The 17,084-nt window shown below is 66.3% G+C and overlaps 3 protein-coding genes across 3 annotated transcripts; all 3 read left to right on the forward strand.

The window, feature by feature from the left end:
- Window positions 1-61: 61 nt before the first annotated feature.
- Window positions 62-2,583, forward strand: CHLRE_16g686202v5 (uncharacterized protein). Its single transcript, XM_043071566.1, has 3 exons — window positions 62-664; window positions 1,611-1,673; window positions 1,876-2,583. The coding sequence occupies exons 1-3, from the start codon at window positions 598-600 to the stop codon at window positions 2,034-2,036; spliced, it is 291 nt and encodes a 96-aa protein (XP_042915926.1). The 5' UTR covers window positions 62-597; the 3' UTR covers window positions 2,037-2,583.
- Window positions 2,584-2,651: 68 nt separating this feature from the next.
- CHLRE_16g686203v5 (uncharacterized protein) lies at window positions 2,652-5,793 on the forward strand. The gene is made up of 6 exons (XM_043071567.1): window positions 2,652-2,888; window positions 3,211-3,354; window positions 3,625-3,769; window positions 4,038-4,316; window positions 4,670-4,851; window positions 4,922-5,793. The coding sequence occupies exons 1-6, from the start codon at window positions 2,769-2,771 to the stop codon at window positions 5,171-5,173; spliced, it is 1,122 nt and encodes a 373-aa protein (XP_042915927.1). The 5' UTR covers window positions 2,652-2,768; the 3' UTR covers window positions 5,174-5,793.
- A 1,488-nt stretch (window positions 5,794-7,281) lies between these two features.
- Window positions 7,282-16,969, forward strand: CHLRE_16g686100v5 (uncharacterized protein). Its single transcript, XM_043071563.1, has 5 exons — window positions 7,282-7,617; window positions 7,875-7,958; window positions 8,268-8,353; window positions 8,776-10,717; window positions 11,122-16,969. Exons 1-5 carry the CDS (start codon window positions 7,516-7,518, stop codon window positions 14,626-14,628), a joined length of 5,721 nt encoding a protein of 1,906 aa, XP_042915928.1. The 5' UTR covers window positions 7,282-7,515; the 3' UTR covers window positions 14,629-16,969.
- The last annotated feature ends 115 nt before the right edge of the window (window positions 16,970-17,084 follow it).

The following is a 17,084-nucleotide window of genomic DNA, read 5'->3' on the forward strand; positions in this document are numbered from 1 at the left end:
CTGCCTGCTCGGTTATAGACCACTAGCACTGACCACCAGTGTTCCTCTTGCAGAATGTGCAGAGACAGCTGGTCAGCGACAGGATTACTGCGCACGCATTGTTGTGGTTGAGTCTCTCCACCCAGTCCGACCCCCCACACGGCGTAGGGGTCTGAAGTCCACCAACTCCATGCACACCCCAGCTGCGCCAGCGTAGGGATGGGCGCGTGAGTGAGACTGCCGAGCCAAGCAAACATGACCTCGGCGAGTACGATTTCGGCAAAGGGAAGGAAGGTGGGGGCCCAGACCGGGGTGGGTGACCCGCGGGTTCCCGAAGGGCGAAGATAAGCCCAATTGCAATCGCACGCTTTCAATGCCGCGACGTGGGCTCGTATCTTCCTTTCTCGGCGCCTTCCCACAATTCCTTTACAGTGCTGCAGTGGCAGGTACCTCACCCGCCAGTAGGAAGCTGGTGGTCATCGACGTCACTTCGCGGCCAGTCCTCAGCCTCGTTTCCTCGTTTTCGGGGGGCCGTTTTCGGGGACCTAAACTGTAGGCAATAGGCACCTACCCAAGCGCCGCTCTCATTGTCTTACAGGGGCTCCAACCTGAGCTTTCATGCTCGCAGCGACGCGGCACGCTGCCGTGCTGCCCCGCTCGCGCACCGGCAGCAGTCCACCTCATGGTGAGGGGTCGGGAGGGGGCAGAGTTCAGGAGGAAGCGGTTCCCGAAGATGGCCCACGGGACGCTATTCGCGGGGGAGCGGTTTAATCTTTCCCGCCGCCGGGCTATGCTGGGCCGGGCCAACAACGATAGCTTGCTATGGGCGCAAGATCGGCTCCCGCGGGGCGGCGGGCGGGGGCGCGGGCGTGTAGGGGTGGGGGGCGCGGGGGCGTGTGGGTGCGGGGTTGCGGGCGTGTGGGTGCGGGGTTGCGGGCGCAGGCGAGGGGGGTGGGGGTGCGGGTACAGGCGGCGGCGCAGCAACCCATGGAGTGCCGCGTAGCCATGTGGGTCAGGCCATGCGGGTCGGGCTTTGCACACAACTGCGGCATAGAGTGCAGCAGTTACCACCGACGCATATTGCTGATGAGCTTCATGACGGCAGAGGCAGCTGGGAGCGGGCGAGCAAGGATATGCATAGCATGGGGCTGCTGGGTGCAGAGGTCAGCAGCGTTGGAGGCCATTGCATGGTGGATGGTGCTTTTAATGCCCCAGAAGCCATTGCGACCCCGGGAGGGGAATGGATAGCTATGGTGTGTTGGAGGTGGTGGCGGCATTGGATGCGAGGGATAGACTCCTTCGCATTCGCAGCGACAGCAGCAAATGCGCCAGCCTCATAAACACATACACATAAACACACACACGCACGCACACACACACACACACACACACACATACACACACACACACACACACACACACATGTACGCACGCACACGCACGCACGCACACACACAAACACACACACACGCACACACGTAATGTTTTCCTTGTGCTCTTTAACATACACACACGCACACGCACAGGCCGCCACCCTGCCCCACAAACACTGACGCACTGACACACACTTGCTGACACGCACACACACATACACACACACTTCTGGCGTCCTCCCCCACAACCCCTGACAGGCGGTGGTGGAGCTGGCGGCCGCCCTGCCGAAGTGCGGCCCTCTGGGGCGACGTGCGTACGAGGTAGGAGGTAGAACATCGGGGACGGAGGGCGGGTTGGACGGGCTCGTTGGGCAAACACGCGCTCACTTGTGCAGGGAACGAGGGCCTTAGCTAGGTGCATCAAGGGCCCTAACAGTAACAGTGACAGCCCGCACCGCATCGCCCAGTCATTGCGCTGCTCTCGCTGCCGCGACCTTTCTTTGATTGTGTGCTCATCCCGCAGGTCGCCAAAGCACCTGCTACCAGGCTGCGGCATTTCGGCCTCGTGATGGCGACGCTGCTGATGACCCCAGTTCCTACCGTGACGGCGGGGGCGGCGGCAAGCGCTTCAACGGCCACCGCGAGCGCTCACGTGACCATGGCGGCAGCCCCCCGGTGGAGTAGTGAAGGTGGAGGTGGAGAAGGCCGCCGCCGGCGGTACAGGTGCCACCGCCAACGCCGCCGCCGCCAGTGAAGGCGCACCGCCGGAGCTACAAGACCTCCGGGGCCAGGTGTGTGGGTGCGCGATAGATGTGCAGCCCCCACAACTGGTTTGTGTTACTTCAGGGCACGTAGTCCCCGAGAGTGTGCTGAGGGGATAGGGGTGTGCGGGGCAGCAGTTGCAGGGGCCCCTACCTATGCTTGCTGCTGATCGATTCAGTCGTCAATGTCGCTGATGACCAGTCTGTCTGTGCACATTCTGCATCAGGGGGAATCCAATCAGTCGCTCTTGGCGGGCTTCGCCGCACTGCTGGACCAGAGGCTCGCTTTACGAGACCAGGAACAGGCGCAGCGGCAGGCGCAGCGGCAGGCGCAGCGGCTTGCGCAGCAACAGGCGCAGCGGCAGGCGCAGCGGCAGGCGCAGCGGGACCAGGCGCGTCAGGGGGCAATGCTGGAGACCGTGTGCAAGTCCGTGGTGGAGAGCGTCGCTGTCATGCACTTACGGAATGAGACGCGGGTGCCCCGCAAGTGCATGACAGCGACGCTCTCCACCAGTGCCACTACGGACTTGCACACGGTCTCCAGCATTGCCCCCTGACGCGCCTGTTGCTGGTCCCGCAAAGCGAGCCTCTGGTCCAGCAGTGCGGCGAAGCCCGCCAAGAGCGACTGATTGGATTCCCCCTGCATGAGACGCGGATGCCCGTGCACCCAAACGTGTTCCTGACCGACGCCAAGCGCATTGTGGACCTGTTGCTGGTGGGCGTGGACGCAGCTGGCAGGGCCGCGGCGCTGTCCGCGATCGTTGACCGGCTGCGGGTAAGTGCGTGCGTGCCTGCCTGCGTGCGTGCGTGCCTGCGTGCGTGCGTGCCTGCGTGCGTGCGTGCGTGCATGGATGGGGGTGCGGGGAGTGGGGGGGGGAGGTTGGGGTTGGGGTTGGGGGTTGGGGGGGAGGAGATGGGATGGGGATTGGGTGCTTTAACTCCCAACCCCAACCCCAAGTCAAGGGGGGAGCGCTGCTTATGTGCATTGCTTACATGGACACGTTATGGTGTTGCGGCAGGGGTCGTGCTGTGCACAGGCAGCCGCTCATTGGTTTGCTTGTTACGTTGCACGAATGTGCACTGCTGTTCGCTCGCAGCGTGTGGGGCCGCGGGTGGTCGTGCTGTACGCCACGTGGCGCGTCCTGGCGGACCTGGCTAGGTTGCTGCAGCAGCAGGAGCAGCAGAAGCAGCAGGAGCTGGAGCAGCAACAGCTCGGTCCCGCCGCCACCAACAGCCCGCAGGTGGGTCTGCATGTGTAGGGCCGCATGGGCTACATGCGCGTGACCGTCTATGCGCTTTGTAAGGTGTGCAAGCTGCAGCTCTGCTTACGTGCTGTTTCCCCTCTTCGGCCTCTTCGTTCCGCCCCGTGGGCCTGTCGCCCCATTACCGATGCCGTTACGCCCCATGCCCGATCTGCCTACTTCGCTCATGCTACCCGTTTATTTGCTGGCTGCTGTTGTGTGGGGGCTAAGCAAGTGCACCCACCGCACGCCGGCCTAATCCAACCGCAGGGCCTCTTGGAGGCGGTACAGAAGGTCCAGGTCAGCGCGGCGGCGCCTGGCTCTGTGGTGGACCCCGATGCTGCGGTTGCGGTTTTGAATGCCGCCCAACAATTCATCAACGGCAAAAAGGCGGCAGCGCCCCCGTTGATGAATTGTTGGGCGGCATTCAAAACCGCAACCGCAGCATCGGGAGCGACGCCGGCAGTAGCGAGGACAGCAGCAGTGAGACCGGCGGCAGCGGCGAGACCAGCGGCAGAAGTGGCGGCACCAGCGGCAGCGGCGGCACCGGCGTGCGAGACCCTTTTGATGTTGCCAGGCAGCTGCTGAAGGCCCTAGGCACGAAAGAGCAGCGGCAGTGCGAGCAGCCTGAGCGCGAGCTGCTCGCGCTGCTTCTGCTCTTTCGTGCCTAGGGCCTTGAGCAGCTGCCTGGCAGTGCGAGCAGCCCGAGCGTGAGCTGCTGGCAGAGGGCGCCGCATCCATGCTGGTGCTGTCAGCCATGCAGCCACCCAAGCTGTCGTCCGCTGCTGCTGCGGCAAGCGGCGGCAGTGGCAGCAGCAGCGGAAATGTGGCAGCAGGAGCAGCTGCTGCTGAGGCGGCCACCTCCGCGCCGGCAACGCGCCTGGAGCTGGACGGCCTGGCAGTGCAGCGAAAGAAGGGCACACTGCGGGTGGTCATGCTGGAGGCCAAGTCCAGCAGAGCAAGTGAGACCAGCTGCGTGCAGCAGTGCATTGTGCACAACGTGTGTCCACCACACAGCAGCTATCTGGCTATACCATGCAGTTGTATTGCTAACCGCCATACGACTACTTGTAGATGTTGCCTAGTCGTAGATGTTGCCAAGCACACATATGGTATCCCCGATTTAAACAGCAGCGGTTGAGCAGCAGTGCGTGAGCGAGCGTTGGCCGATCACACGACACGAGACACCCCCCACACGCACCCGCTGCTTGGTCATGTCATTGCGGTGAACCACCTATGTTAGTCTTTACCTGGATGCGCCTGCCCCGTCAATACCCCGCGCCCACGCCCCATGCCCCACACCCACGCCCCGCAGATCTGCAGATGGCGCGGCAGCAGCTGCGTCGCGCCGGCACCATCCTGGCGTACGTGTACAACGTCGCCGCTGATGCCGGCGCCTTTGGCGGGTCGCCCCCACGGCTGCAGCTGGAGGGGCGCATCGCGCTGTCGCGGCTGGAGGGGCTGTCGCCAACGGATGAGGTGGTGGTGCTGGAGCCGGCGGAGGGGCCGCAGCACGAGATGCGTGAGCGCGTCAGCGGCCTGCTGGACTTCGGCGCTGCATGAGCAGAGCGGCGGTAGCAGTAGCAGTAGCAGTAGCAGTAGCAGTAGCAGTAGCAGTAGCAGTAGCAGTAGCAGTAGCAGTAGCAGTAGCAGTAGCAGTAGCAGTAGCAGTAGCAGTAGCAGTAGCAGTAGCAGTAGCAGTAGCAGTAGCAGTAGCAGTAGCAGTAGCAGTAGCAGTAGCAGTAGCAGTAGCAGTAGCAGTAGCAGCCTCGTGGTTGGCGGGCCGCGGTTCTGCATGCATGACTGTGGTCAACGGTAGACTTCGTTGGTTGTGTCCAAGTGCCCTGAGGGCCTGAACGGAGCGGATTGACGTGCGGAGCTGACGAGTGCAACGTGTGGACTCCTGACAGCCATGAACGTGGACGATGGACAGCGCGCGAAAGGAGAAATGACATTTCATATCGCGTCCTTTGTTTGGAGCGGGTGATGAGGTGCGGTGTAGGCGTTTGTGCGCATCTGGAGGTAGGAGAGGAGGAGGAGGCGTGAAACCTCTTGTGCCGTCGAGCTTTGTCTCTCGACGAGGGGAGGCCGCTTCAGCGGCCGGTAGCCCCCTTACACCCGGATAACTGACACCCAGTGTCGTAAACACATTGAGCGAAGGCGGTCCCGTGTGGCCACTCCGACCTCCGTGCGCGCGGGTGGGGCGCGGCGTCTGGACTGCGGGGGGAGCCCGAGCGCCCCGCTAACCCGACCAGGAGAACCTGAAAAGGCCGCGGATGCTGTACAGAACGGTTACAATGTGCGGTGATACGGTACTAAGCACTTGATCTGCGCGTGTGCATGGGATGCATGTCATGACAACTGCTACTGCATAACCCTGCATTGAAGGAAGGCTGGGCGACCGCTCAGGCGTGTATCCGGGACTGACAAGAATATCTGGTTCCCCTCGCATGGGAAATGTGGGCTGCGCTCACGCCACGTCTCTAGCCTGAGGCCGCAAACATGTACCAACCTTATCCCCCGGACATAGCCGGGGACGGTTCGTACAGGCACGGCCCGCTATGCGTCCAGCCAAGTCCCGCTGCCAAGAAACAGCACCGCCAGCAATCAACCAAACAGCAGGAAACCCCACGAGGAAACCCTCTAGCCACAACACTCCTCACTGCTGCAGCCTACCACATACTGTGCGGTGGACGCCGTGTCGCGGCCATCCTGCCCATCCAGCTGCCCTTTCGCCGACTCCATTTCTCCTGCCCCCCGCATTCCCACATCCCTGCTGTCTGTCGTCCTCCTCGGCTGCGGCCGGCTATGCAGCTGTGCTCCGAATCCTCGCCTCCTCGCCTCTTGGGCTCCTCCGGGGCTCCCCAATCCGTCCTCTTGTGCTGCCCCATCAGTCCTCTTGTTCTTCTCCGGGGCTTCCCCATCAGTCCTCTTGTGCTCCCCCATCGGTCCTGTAGCAGTCATTGCCGGTAAAAGTCTAACTTGCTCGCTAAGGGACTTTCGTGGGTAGGTAGGAGCCCTGTTGGGGTGTACCGCCCACAAGTCCTTTGGTGCTCCTCCGGGGCTCCCCAATTAGTCCTCTTGTACTCCCCCATCAGTCCTCTTGTGCGTCTCGTGCTCCTCTGGGGCTCCCCCATCAGTCCTCCTGGGCTCCCCCATCAGCCCATCAGATGGGACAGGACACCGGCCGGCAGCGACAGCAGCGACAGCAGCAGCGGCGCGGGCGAGTGGGCGGTCGGGACAGGTCGGCAACCGTCTAGCTGCCCCCCTTGGATTGCTCGAGCCTAGGTGGCCCGGGCAACTGGCCTGCCGTTATGGGCGACCTGGGGCAATCGGGGCAGCACTCCTCCTCCCCGTCCCCCGAGACCCGAGCTATCTGCCGCCATCAGCCGGTGCTTGGATCCTACACATAAAATGTCTGTCACCAGCATACCCGGTACCAGCACGCAGCCGCTGGAACACCCAGTTTCCTGTGGCCGGGGAGCCGCAGATCCCCCCCATCCGGCCCCCCACCCGCACCCCACGAGCCACATATGCTTTATATCCAGTTATTCACCCCTGCTAATGTGTTTCCTGGGCAACCCTGTCAGGTGCACGCCCCCGCGCCTCGCCACCGCTTGCTCCGATGCCCTCCCCCTGCCCCCTCTGCTCGCGCGCGCCCGCCCGTCGATGTCGCCATGACGGCCCCAAGGCCGGGCCCAGCCCGTTATCCGCGAGCAAGCCTGCTGGCCCGAGCAGCATTCGGGCCTGGGGCGGATTCTCCAGAACATTCGGGCTTTCCCTTTATGACCAAGGGAGCGCGAGCAGCCCTGGTCGTTTCCACCTCCATTGCCCTGTGACACCCCGCACGGGCACTGCCCGCTCAGCTGGGAAGTGGTGAGCTGCAAACCAAATACACACTTTACTATAATATATGGCGTAGCGTGTATGACTGGGCGTACACACGTAACGTGTGAGTCTGCGAGGCTCGGGGGGCGATTGCCCTCACTCCGAAGACGGGCATTGGCGTCTACCAGTATTGCGCTCTAATATGAGTCCAGGTTTGAAGCTATGTGGAGATTTTCAGATGGAGCGAGCGGCTGGCAGCGCTCTGGCTAGCGGGGCGTGAACGCCGGCAGCGACGACGGTGCGCAAAGCTATCTGGGCACCACCGGTGCAATCATGGACATGTTTATGCATGGAGGCTCGCCAGAGCCTCAAGGTCGGGGCGGCTATGAAGACGACCGCGCTGGCACAAACGAACTTGCAGCAAATCGATGCCAGGTGAGGCATGTATTAGAGAACCTGCACATGTATCGCAGTTTCGATTTTCATGCGAAACATACAGCGTGGCAAGTGTGGGAGACAGAATCGCTGCCCCACAGAGCAACTCACGTAAATCAACCATACGAGCAGCACACGAATCTCTATGAACATTGCCTGTAACATCGCTGCTTCTGAGCCCTGCCGGGCCGGCAGAGGCACCGCGTTCCGTCTGGCCCTGACCTTGACCCTTGTCTTGACCCCCCCTTACCCTGCAGGCCGATGGCTGCATGGCGGACCTCTCAGGACTGAAGCGCTACTTCCGCCGCTACCATGTGTGCGAGATGCACATCCGGGCGCAGGTGCGGCTTTGGTGGCACGGCGGCAGGCATGTGGCAAACACACCACATGGTCACTGCCGTAGTAGTCAGCGCCGCTGGCAAGTGCGCCAACCTGTAGTACCTGCCAACCAAGCACGCCGGTGTTGCACCCCATATGCCAGCACCGCCAACAGTGCCGCAACCTCTCGGAACCTGTCGCACCGGACGCACACTGGTGCAAGCAACACCACAGCGGTGCCCCGAGACGCCCGTCCCGCACTGCCACCCCCGCGGATGATGTAATGAAGCATCCTGGTTTCGCCGCTTGGCCGTTTGACGCGGACGCCGCAGGTGGTGTTGATCTCGGGGCGTCAGGTGCGCTTCTGCGACCAGTGCAGCACATTCCACCCCCTGGCCTTCTTTGACGGAGTGCGCAGGTGCGTGCGTGTGCGTGCGTGCTTGTGCTTGTGCGGCGTGCGTGGGCATGGGTGTGGGCGGTGGCGTGGGCGTGGGTGTGCAGGGCTGCGCGCGCGGGGGGTTGCAAGGATGTTTGGAAAAGCGGTACAGGATGCGGGGGGGGGGCGCTCCGTTGTGACGCTGAGTTGCAGGGGTGGGCCAAGGCCAGACGGAGCGCAGCGGCGTCAGCGGGGCCTCGCGGAATGACCTGGAATAACCTGCGCTGGGACAAAGGGCTGCGGCGCTGATGGGGATGGCAGCAACCGCTCCCCCCGGCCGTGGCGGTGCCAGCGACCGCTGCCCCCCCTCTCTCACACACACACACACACGCACACACACACACACACACACACACACACACACACACACACACACACACACACACACACACACACACACACAGGACGTGTCGTGAGAAGCTGGAGCACAACCGACAAAAGCGGCGCGCGCGCAAGGCTGCGCACGGCGGCGGCGGTGGTGGCGGCGGAGGCGGCGCTGAGCGCACAACAGGCGGCGGCGGCGGCGGTCGGCCCGCTGGCTCCGGCCGCGGCGCACGCAGCGGCGGCGCCGGAAACGACGACGATGACGATGGTGGCGGCGAGTCTGAAGGAGAGCCGGGTGGCGGCGGCAGTGACGATGGCGGCTCGGGGTCTGGGCGGGGGCAGGCGCGCAAGCGGCCGCCGAGCGTGTCGTCGTCGCAACAGCAGCAGGCGGCTGCGGCGGCGCAGCGGCGGCGCATGGGCAGCGGCCCAATGCCGGGCTCCGCGCAGGACCTAGCTCTGGCGGCGGCGGTGGCGGCGGCGGCGGCGGCGGGCATGTCAGTTGCCAGCCCTGGTGCCGGCGCCGGCGCCGGACCTGGGCCCGGCGCGGGGGCGCTGGGCTTGGGTCCGGGCTATAGCCGTATGGGGTCGGAGGCACGGACCGGTGCGATGCCGGGGCCGGCGCCGGGGCCGGGGCCGCGTGGTGTCTCGCCCGGGTTTGAGGGCGAGGATGACGAGTACTACGCCGGCCGCACCGGCCACCCGCACACGTACACGCATCATCAACATCCGCATCCACAGCAGCTGCCGCAGCAGCAGCAATCACGAGAGGGCTACATGGGGGGCGCCAACGCGCGGGACTCCTTGTCGGGCGGGCCCGTGGTGGCGGGGCAGGGCGGGTCGGCTGGCGCACACCCGCACCCGCACCTGCCGGCACAGGGCGGGCCGCCGCCGCCGCCACCGAGGGCAGGGCTATTCGGGGGCCCGCTCGGGTCAGCGGCGGGAGCCAACGGCGCAGCCGCTGCGGCGGGGCTGCTGCGCGGCGGCTCCGGCCCCGGTGCAGAGCACCTGCGGCCGCCGCTGAGGGAGGCTAGCGGCGTGCTGGGGGCGCCGTCGGGCGATGGCCTTGGTGGTGGTGGTGGCGGTGGTGGTGGTGGTGGTGGTGGTGGTGGTGGCGGTGGTGTGCTGCCTGCGGGACTGAGTGAGGAGGAGGCGCTGCAGCGGCAGTTGGAGGAGCTGCGCAGTGCGATCACGTGGCGTCAGCAGGAGCTGCAGCAGCACCAGCACCAGCGCTACCAACATCATCACCAACAGCAACAACAACATCAACAACAACACCAGCAACAGCAACAGCAGCACCAACAGATTGGCTTGAAGCAGGAGGGGCGGGAGCAGGAAGCCTGGGCGCGCGGGCCGGGGCCGGGGCCGGGAGGGGACGAGCCGCGCTGGCAGCAGCAGCAGCAGCAGCAGCAGCAGCAGGCGCGGCATGGGTACCCGGCACCAGGCATGGGGCAAGGGCCGGGGCTCGGCCTGGGGCGGCAGGGAGCGCCTGTGCCCGCAATGCCGGCAATTGCAGGCGCCGCCAATGGCGCCAACGGTGTCGGTGGCGTCAATGGCGTTCGCGTGGCACGTGACGGCGCGTTTGCACCGCCGCCGCTAGACCCTGCGCGCCGGCGGCCGGGGGCACCCGGCGGCCCCCCTCCGCCGCCGCACCTGCCACAGCACCCGCACCACCACCATCACCACCACCAAGATGTGGAGATGGCGCTGCAGGAGCAGCAGCTGCTGCAGGAGCTGCGCCGGCAGCAACAACAGCAGCAGCAGCAGCAGCAACAACAACAACAAGAACAACAACAACGGCAGCAGCAACAACAACAACGGCAGCAGCAACAGTTGCAGGAGCAGCACAACATGCAGCACGGGCATCAGCAGCAGCTGCGGCCGCCGCCGCCGGTTCCAGGGGCGACTGCGGGCTGGAGTTACGCCCACACGGGGACTCGCCCGCCAGTGGAGGTGAAGATGGAGGTGGAGGCAGACGTTGGGGCAGGCGGCGGCGGCCTGGGCGGGACCGGCGGCTTGCGCAAGGTGGGTCTGTCGTGGCCCTGGTTGGGTGCGTGCCTTGTGTGTGTGTGGGGCGGGGGGGTAGCCATCCATGGGATGGTGTGTATCAAATATGAAGTGAAGTGCCGACGTCCAGAGGTACAGCGGGCACACGCGACGCGGGGGGGGGGGGGGGTTGCAAGGATTGGTACAGAGAGTTGTAGCGAGGTAGACAGCAGGGGGGGGGTGCGAGACGGAGACAGCGGACGCGGCACAACAGCCACAGGCCGCCGGGAGGAGGGGCAAGTGACCGCATATCTCCTTCTCGGCAGTCGGTAACGGGTAGCTGGCACCCGGCAGTGGCACTGGGCGGTTGCGGTAGCTGGCTCGACACCAGCTCTACCAATCTCAAGCTGCCGTCCGCCCGCCCGCTGCTCCCTTGACTGCAGGAACTAACACTCGGCCCCGCCGGCTTCACCAGCGCCGGCGCTCCGCCTCCCTACCACCCCCAACACCCCTCGCCGCACGCTTCCTCGCCTCGTGGGCCCCTCGTGGGCCGCTCCTGGGACGGCCGCGGCCCACCGTCAGATCCCTCGGCGCGACCGCCGCCGCCGCCGCCGCCGGGCGTGTCGCTGGCCGGCTTTCCCTCCGACGTACCAGCCCGGCTGCAGCTGCCGGGCTCGGCCCGCGGCCCGGCGCCCGGCGCCGCCGCCGGGAGGCCCACCGGAGATGGCATGGCGGCGGCGGCGGCGGCCGTGCGACAGCACCAGCAGCACCAGTACCAGCTGCACCAACAGCAGCAAGAGCACCAACAGCAACAGCAGCACCAACAGCAACAGCACCAGCAGCATCACCAGCACCAACAGCAGTTGCTCCTGGCGGAGGCGGAGGCGGAGCTGCAGCGGCAGCGGCAGCTGCAGGCGATGGCGGCGGCGGGCGGCCCCATGGCGGCGGCGATGCGACTGCGCGCCGGCGCCGGCCTCGGCGGCGCGTGGCAGCAGCACCAGCACCAGCACCCGCAGCACCAGCACCAGCAGCAACAGCCGCAGCAACAGCCGCAGCCGCAATCGAGCCGGCGGTCAGAGGACTGGACGCCGCTCACGGACGTGCCCACGCTTGGCGCGGCTCTGCCTGAGGGTCTCAGCCTGGAACTCAGCTTCGGCGGCGCCGCCGGCGCCGCAGGTGCCGCCGGTCTCACGCCTCTGGGTGGCGGCGGCGGCGGCGCCGCCGCCACCGCCGGGCTGCTGCCTAGCGCCGGCAGCCTGATCAGCCTGCCGTTGAGTGTGCTACAGGAGGACTCGTCGTTGTGGAGCGACGGCGACCTGGCGCGGCTGATGGCGGCGGGCAGTGTCCTGCCGCCGCCGCCGGCCTCGGCGACGTCGTCGTTGTACACGGCTGACGACGACGGCCACCTGCGCGGCGAGGACGGCGAGGAGGTGGAGATGGCGGTGGCGGCGGCGGTGGGGCCGGTGGGGCCGGTGGGGATGGTGGGGATGGGGATGCCTGGCGGCGCCCTGGCGGCGGCGGCGGCGGCGGCGGTGGACGCCGAGGCGGCGGAGTTGGAATTGGACAGCCTAGCGGCGGCGGGCGCGCATTTGGGCCACCGGCCGTCGTTTGGCGGCGGCGGCGGCGGTGGCGGCGGCGGCTTGCATCGGCTGATGGCGCTGCGCGCCCTGCCCAGCGGCGGCAGCAGCGCGCAGTCGCTTGCGCACCTGGCCCTCCCGCACCAGGCCCCCTATGCACACGGCCACGGTGGCGGCGGCGCCGCCGCCGCGTACGGCAGCGGCGGCGGAAGTGGCGGCGGCGCAGCGCTGGCGGAGGCCTACTCCACCAGGAGCGAGGCCAGCGAGGCTCCGGAGATCTGCCTCACGGAATCTTTTAAGGCGGAGGTGCTGTCGCTGCAGCGGCTGGCGCAGGCGCAGCAGGGGCATCCAGGGCCGCATGGCTCGGAGTTCGGGCCGCAGCATGGACCGCACGGCTTCCCCGGCCCGCATGCTGGGGCCGCCGCGGCAGCAACGCCCAACCAGCTGCCGCCGTCGGTACGGCTACACCTGCCGCCCAGCATTTTGGGGCGCGGCGGTACCAGCTACGGCGGCGGCAGCGGCCCTGGCGGGCCCGACGGCGGCGGCGCCGTATACCACCAGCACCAGCACCAGCCGTACCAGCTGCAGTACCAGCACCAGCTCCAGCAGCAGCAGCGCGTGGCGCTGATGCAGCACCACCATCAGCAACAACAGTACCAGCAGCAGCACTTGCAATACAGGCCGCCTCTGCAGCAGCAGCACCAGCAGCAGCAGCAGCTGCACCAGCAGCCGGCCGCGGCGCCGCCGCTGTTCGGCGAGGGGCGGGTGTCCGCCTTCCACCTGCTGGGGCCGGGGGACCTGGACGATGAAGAAGAGGACGGGCCCGCCCTCGGGCCCGGCTGGCAGCTGCACCCGCACCAGCACCCGCACCCGCAGCAGCCGTATGGCGGCATGGGGCGCCCCCAGCAGCAACCGCAGCAGCACCAGCAACCGCAGCACCAGCACCAGCAGCAGGCTGGCGGGCTGGACTCGCGCCCTTCCCACCTCGCCGGCGCCGGCTTCGGTGCCGGCACTGGTGCGCGTGCAGGTGGCGGCGGCGCCGCCGCAGTTGCCTCAGCCGGGGCTGGGGCTGGGGCTGGGGCTGGGGCGCCGCAGATCCTGTTGCTGCCCGGCGGCCCGGCGGCGGGGAGTCAGCCGGGGCGACTGCTGGGCTCGGCGGCGGCGCTGGGCCTAGGCGGTGCGCGAGGCGGCGGCGGCGGCGGCGGTGGCGAGCACACGCTCGTGCAGCCTAGCCTGCGCCGCCTCAGCCAACAGGAGCAGGACGGCCGCGGGGCGCAGGGGGCGGCGTCGGCTGACAGCGAGCCGCCGCCGCCGGCGCAGCAGCAGCAGATGCAGCAGCAGCAGCAGCAGCAGCAGACTGCCAACGGCCCGACTGGAAAAGTAGGAGGAGGGGGCCCGGGCGCTGGGTTGGCGCGGGCGCCGGCGGCGCCGCGGGAGGCGCCTCAGCAGGCGCAGCAGCCGCGCGCAAACGGGGAAGTGCGCCACCCCACAGGCGCGGCGCAGGCGTGGAGCGGCGGCGTCGCTTCTGGCGGCCCGGCGGCAGCGGCTGACGGCAACCTGGGCAGCGCGGCGGCGGTGGCGGCGGTGGCGGCGGCGGCGGCGGAAGCAGAGGCGGACGGCGAGGTGGGTGAGGAGGAGGAGGAGGTGGATCCTTCTGAGCTGTTGCGTCAGGCCTACTCCGCCGGACTCACAGAGCTGCCTGGGATGCTGGGGGATGCGGAGGCGGAGGAGGAGGAGGAGCAGGAGGCGGCCGCGGCGGCGGGCGATGAGGTGACGGATCCGGGGACGGGGTCCGGGTCGGGCCAGGCAGGCCGCCGCCGCGGCGGTGGTGGTGGGGGCAGCGGCAGCGCTCAGGCGGCGGATGCCACGCCGCCTCCTGAGGGCGAGGGCACGGAGATCGTCGGCTCCGTCGGCAGCGGCCGTGCCGCCACTGGCTTACGCAGTGGCGGCGGCGCCGTCGGCGACGCGTCCTTCATCCGGCCCGGCGGCGGCGGCGGCATGTCTTTCCTGGCCAGTGCCGTTGGTGGTGGCGGCGGCGGCGGCGGAGGGCAACAGATGACGACGACGGTTGACTTTTCGGGATTGGATGGAGGCGGCGGCGGCTCGTGGTGGCTCAGCAAGGGCAGTGGCGAGGGCGAGGGCGAGGAGAGGAGTGTGGTGTCGTCAGGCGCTATGGCGGCGGTGGCGGCGGGGGCACGGCGGGAGGGGCTCAGTGGTGGCGGCGGCGTTGGCGGCGGCGTGGTCATGGATGCTGAGGATGTGGACATGGATGACACAACGTCACTGGCCGCTGAGGCGGCGGCGGCGGCGGCGGCTGACCTGGCGGCGGCGGCGGCAGGTCCGGCTGTCGGCGCCGTTGGGGTTCGCTCGTGAACCGTTGTTGGGAGGAGTGCATTCAAGTTGGTGATGACGGTGGCTGACTGCATGGCTGCATGCCTGCATGGCTGCACAAGGCGGCATGCCTGCACGGCTGCTCAAGGCGCGCCGCTGGGGCAGGCAGATGCATATGTGGGCGGGCGCAGCGGTGGCGACAGCGCGGACGCAGCTGTGCCCGACACAATGCGGCGGCGGCGGCGTCTGCTCCGATACTGCCACCGTCTGCACCCCGTTGGCATCCCGTCGGATCAGCATACAGGCATAGGGCCAGGGATGGCGTGTCAACTGCGTGAACTGCTTTCCCTGGCGTTTCCCACCCGGGTTCCCACACACTTCACTTGCTACCACGCTGCTGCGACGACTTGGCGTGGGCGCAAACAGGTGTGGCAAGGACGTACAGTACCGGGGTGATGTGTTGCTGCACCTAAGGCGCTGAGTTGTTCATAAGGAATTTTGGCGTGTCACTCGTGCTTCATGGGCTTGATGAACGTGATGCCTGGAAATTGCGAAGTTGCGGCCACCAAGGGCCGGCACGACTGCACGAGCACAGGAAGCGGTGAATTGTATTGCGGAGGGGGTTGTTGCCATGCCTCGTATGTTGGGAGCTGCCGCGGGAAGCCATACCTCTTCCAGTGCGCATCGGGAAAACCGGGAGGCACAACAAAAAACTACTACACGGTACCGGGGCTTGTCCCGGCGCAAGCGAGGGAGAAAGTATACGGCATGCAAATTTATTGATGATCGAACGCCCATGCAGGACAAGAACGATGACTTGTCTGCGGCGGGGTTGCCATTGTGTTCTTGTAATTGTTGTTGGCTGGGGCGTGCTGTGCGGGTCGTTGCAAGCTGTGTAATTTGCATGTCCTGCTCGCTAGGACTCTGTGGGCTCAAGCGGGAGACGGTGGCGGCGCGGGGCTTGGCGGTAGCTGCGCATGCGCCAGGCGTGTTGGGCGGTTGTGGGCACGGCCGCATACAAGGGGCGCGAATGGAGCTGCTGTTCACGAGGCGGCGCCGGCCGGCACCTGCACTTGAGCCGGCCGCTGTTCCTGCACCCCAGCCGGCCGCGGGCTATAGCAGAGCTGGGGTGGGGGCATGGCCGTGGGGCCAATTGGCAGGACGCAGCAGAGGCAGAGGCGTGGGGGTACCTTGTTTGCTGCTGTGGCTCCTCTGCGCTGTTGGCTGCGGTCGGGCATGTCGTAAGCATTTGGGGGCGGGCGGCGCTTGTGGTGCCAATTCATCAGGCTTTGCCGCGGGCACGTGCGGCGCAGCTGGCGGACCCGCGGGCTGAGACTTTGGAGGTCGTGTGGGCGTGTGCGTGCAGCCCATTTCTTGCGTGCTTGCGCGGAAAGCGTTACTGCATTTGTTCTTAATGATGACTGTGGTGTTGGTGTTGCTGGGGTCCGGGAGTGGCGGCACGGCGGAGAGCCTGTTTGCGCTGCACCTGCGACCCATGCCATTACCGCGGACTCTTGGGCGCCCTACATTGTGGGCTTGGTGTTGGTGCCGGTTGAGGGGATGGCCCGCAATGCAACAAGGCTTGAGGAGTCGGCGATGTTTAATTAAGTTCTTTCATGCGACCGGGTGGTGTGTTGGCAAGTTGTCACATACACTGTATCGCTTGGAACGATTTGGGGCTTCTGTGTGTGTATGTCTTTATGTGGTCTGTTAAAGCTGTGGTCTGTTAAAGCTGGAGCGGCGAGGGGCGAGGGCGCGAATGTGATGAGGGTTGAGGGCTGCAAATTGCGGAGGGAAGATGCGCACTTGTCCGAGATGCGTCCCAGGGTACCAAGGCACTGGCAGTGTGCGCATTGGGTGTTGACACATGCTGGGGGCCGCGCTGCGGGGGGTGGGGCGTGTGGGGGTTACCGAAATGCGGGCGCAGCAGGGGTGAAACGAGGACACCCCTGGCTGGAGCAGAGCTGAGAAACGTCGGGGGCCGGCAGCAACAACGTGAATGATGATTGTCCCAACACACGGCATGCAATGCTAGATGTATGGTAAATTTGGGACCCATCGCAAAGATGTGCGATATAATGCAACTGGTGGCAACGATTCTAGGGGCGTCACAGCGGCCGCACTTGGGAATTACACGGGCAACGCTAACAGCATGCCGCAGGCGATGCGGCGGGGCAGATCCGCAGATGCGGTCGGGTGGGTAGTGGGCAACCCGCTTTGGAGTGGTGTGTGTGTGTGTGTGTGTGTGTGTGTGTGTGTGTGTGTGTGTGTGTGTGTGTGTGTGTGTGTGTGTGTGTGTGTGTGTGTGTGTGTGTGTGTGTGTGTGTGTGTGTGTGTGTGTGTGTGTGTGTGCATTTGTATACAACTGTAAATGCCGGGCAATGGCACCACCGCCTCCTTGCGTCGCGTCTGCACCGCCTCCTGAGTGGGGGCGTTGGGCCCCTGCCCCACAGATGAGCAGGGGTGAGAATGGCACAGTACGGCACGGCAGCACCGTG

This window comes from Chlamydomonas reinhardtii, chromosome 16 (assembly GCF_000002595.2).
Source record: "Chlamydomonas reinhardtii strain CC-503 cw92 mt+ chromosome 16, whole genome shotgun sequence".
NCBI classification, from domain to species: Eukaryota; Viridiplantae; Chlorophyta; class Chlorophyceae; order Chlamydomonadales; family Chlamydomonadaceae; genus Chlamydomonas; species Chlamydomonas reinhardtii.

What these genes read in the sequence shown, in the direction of transcription:
- CHLRE_16g686202v5 (XM_043071566.1), top strand. Translation starts at nt 598, where the DNA reads ATGCTCGCAGCGACGCGGCACGCTGCCGTGCTGCCCCGCTCGCGCACC. An exon ending in CGGCAGCAGTCCACCTCATG is followed by an intron (nt 665 to 1,610) that starts GTGAGGGGTCGG and finishes AACCCCTGACAG; the next exon opens with GCGGTGGTGGAGCTGGCGGC. An exon ending in TGGGGCGACGTGCGTACGAG is followed by an intron (nt 1,674 to 1,875) that starts GTAGGAGGTAGA and finishes CTCATCCCGCAG; the next exon opens with GTCGCCAAAGCACCTGCTAC.
- CHLRE_16g686203v5 (XM_043071567.1), top strand. Translation starts at nt 2,769, where the DNA reads ATGCCCGTGCACCCAAACGTGTTCCTGACCGACGCCAAGCGCATTGTG. An exon ending in CGATCGTTGACCGGCTGCGG is followed by an intron (nt 2,889 to 3,210) that starts GTAAGTGCGTGC and finishes GTTCGCTCGCAG; the next exon opens with CGTGTGGGGCCGCGGGTGGT. An exon ending in AGCGCCCCCGTTGATGAATT is followed by an intron (nt 3,770 to 4,037) that starts GTTGGGCGGCAT and finishes GGCCTTGAGCAG; the next exon opens with CTGCCTGGCAGTGCGAGCAG.
- CHLRE_16g686100v5 (XM_043071563.1), top strand. Translation starts at nt 7,516, where the DNA reads ATGGACATGTTTATGCATGGAGGCTCGCCAGAGCCTCAAGGTCGGGGC. An exon ending in AGATGCACATCCGGGCGCAG is followed by an intron (nt 7,959 to 8,267) that starts GTGCGGCTTTGG and finishes CGGACGCCGCAG; the next exon opens with GTGGTGTTGATCTCGGGGCG. An exon ending in GGACCGGCGGCTTGCGCAAG is followed by an intron (nt 10,718 to 11,121) that starts GTGGGTCTGTCG and finishes CCTTGACTGCAG; the next exon opens with GAACTAACACTCGGCCCCGC.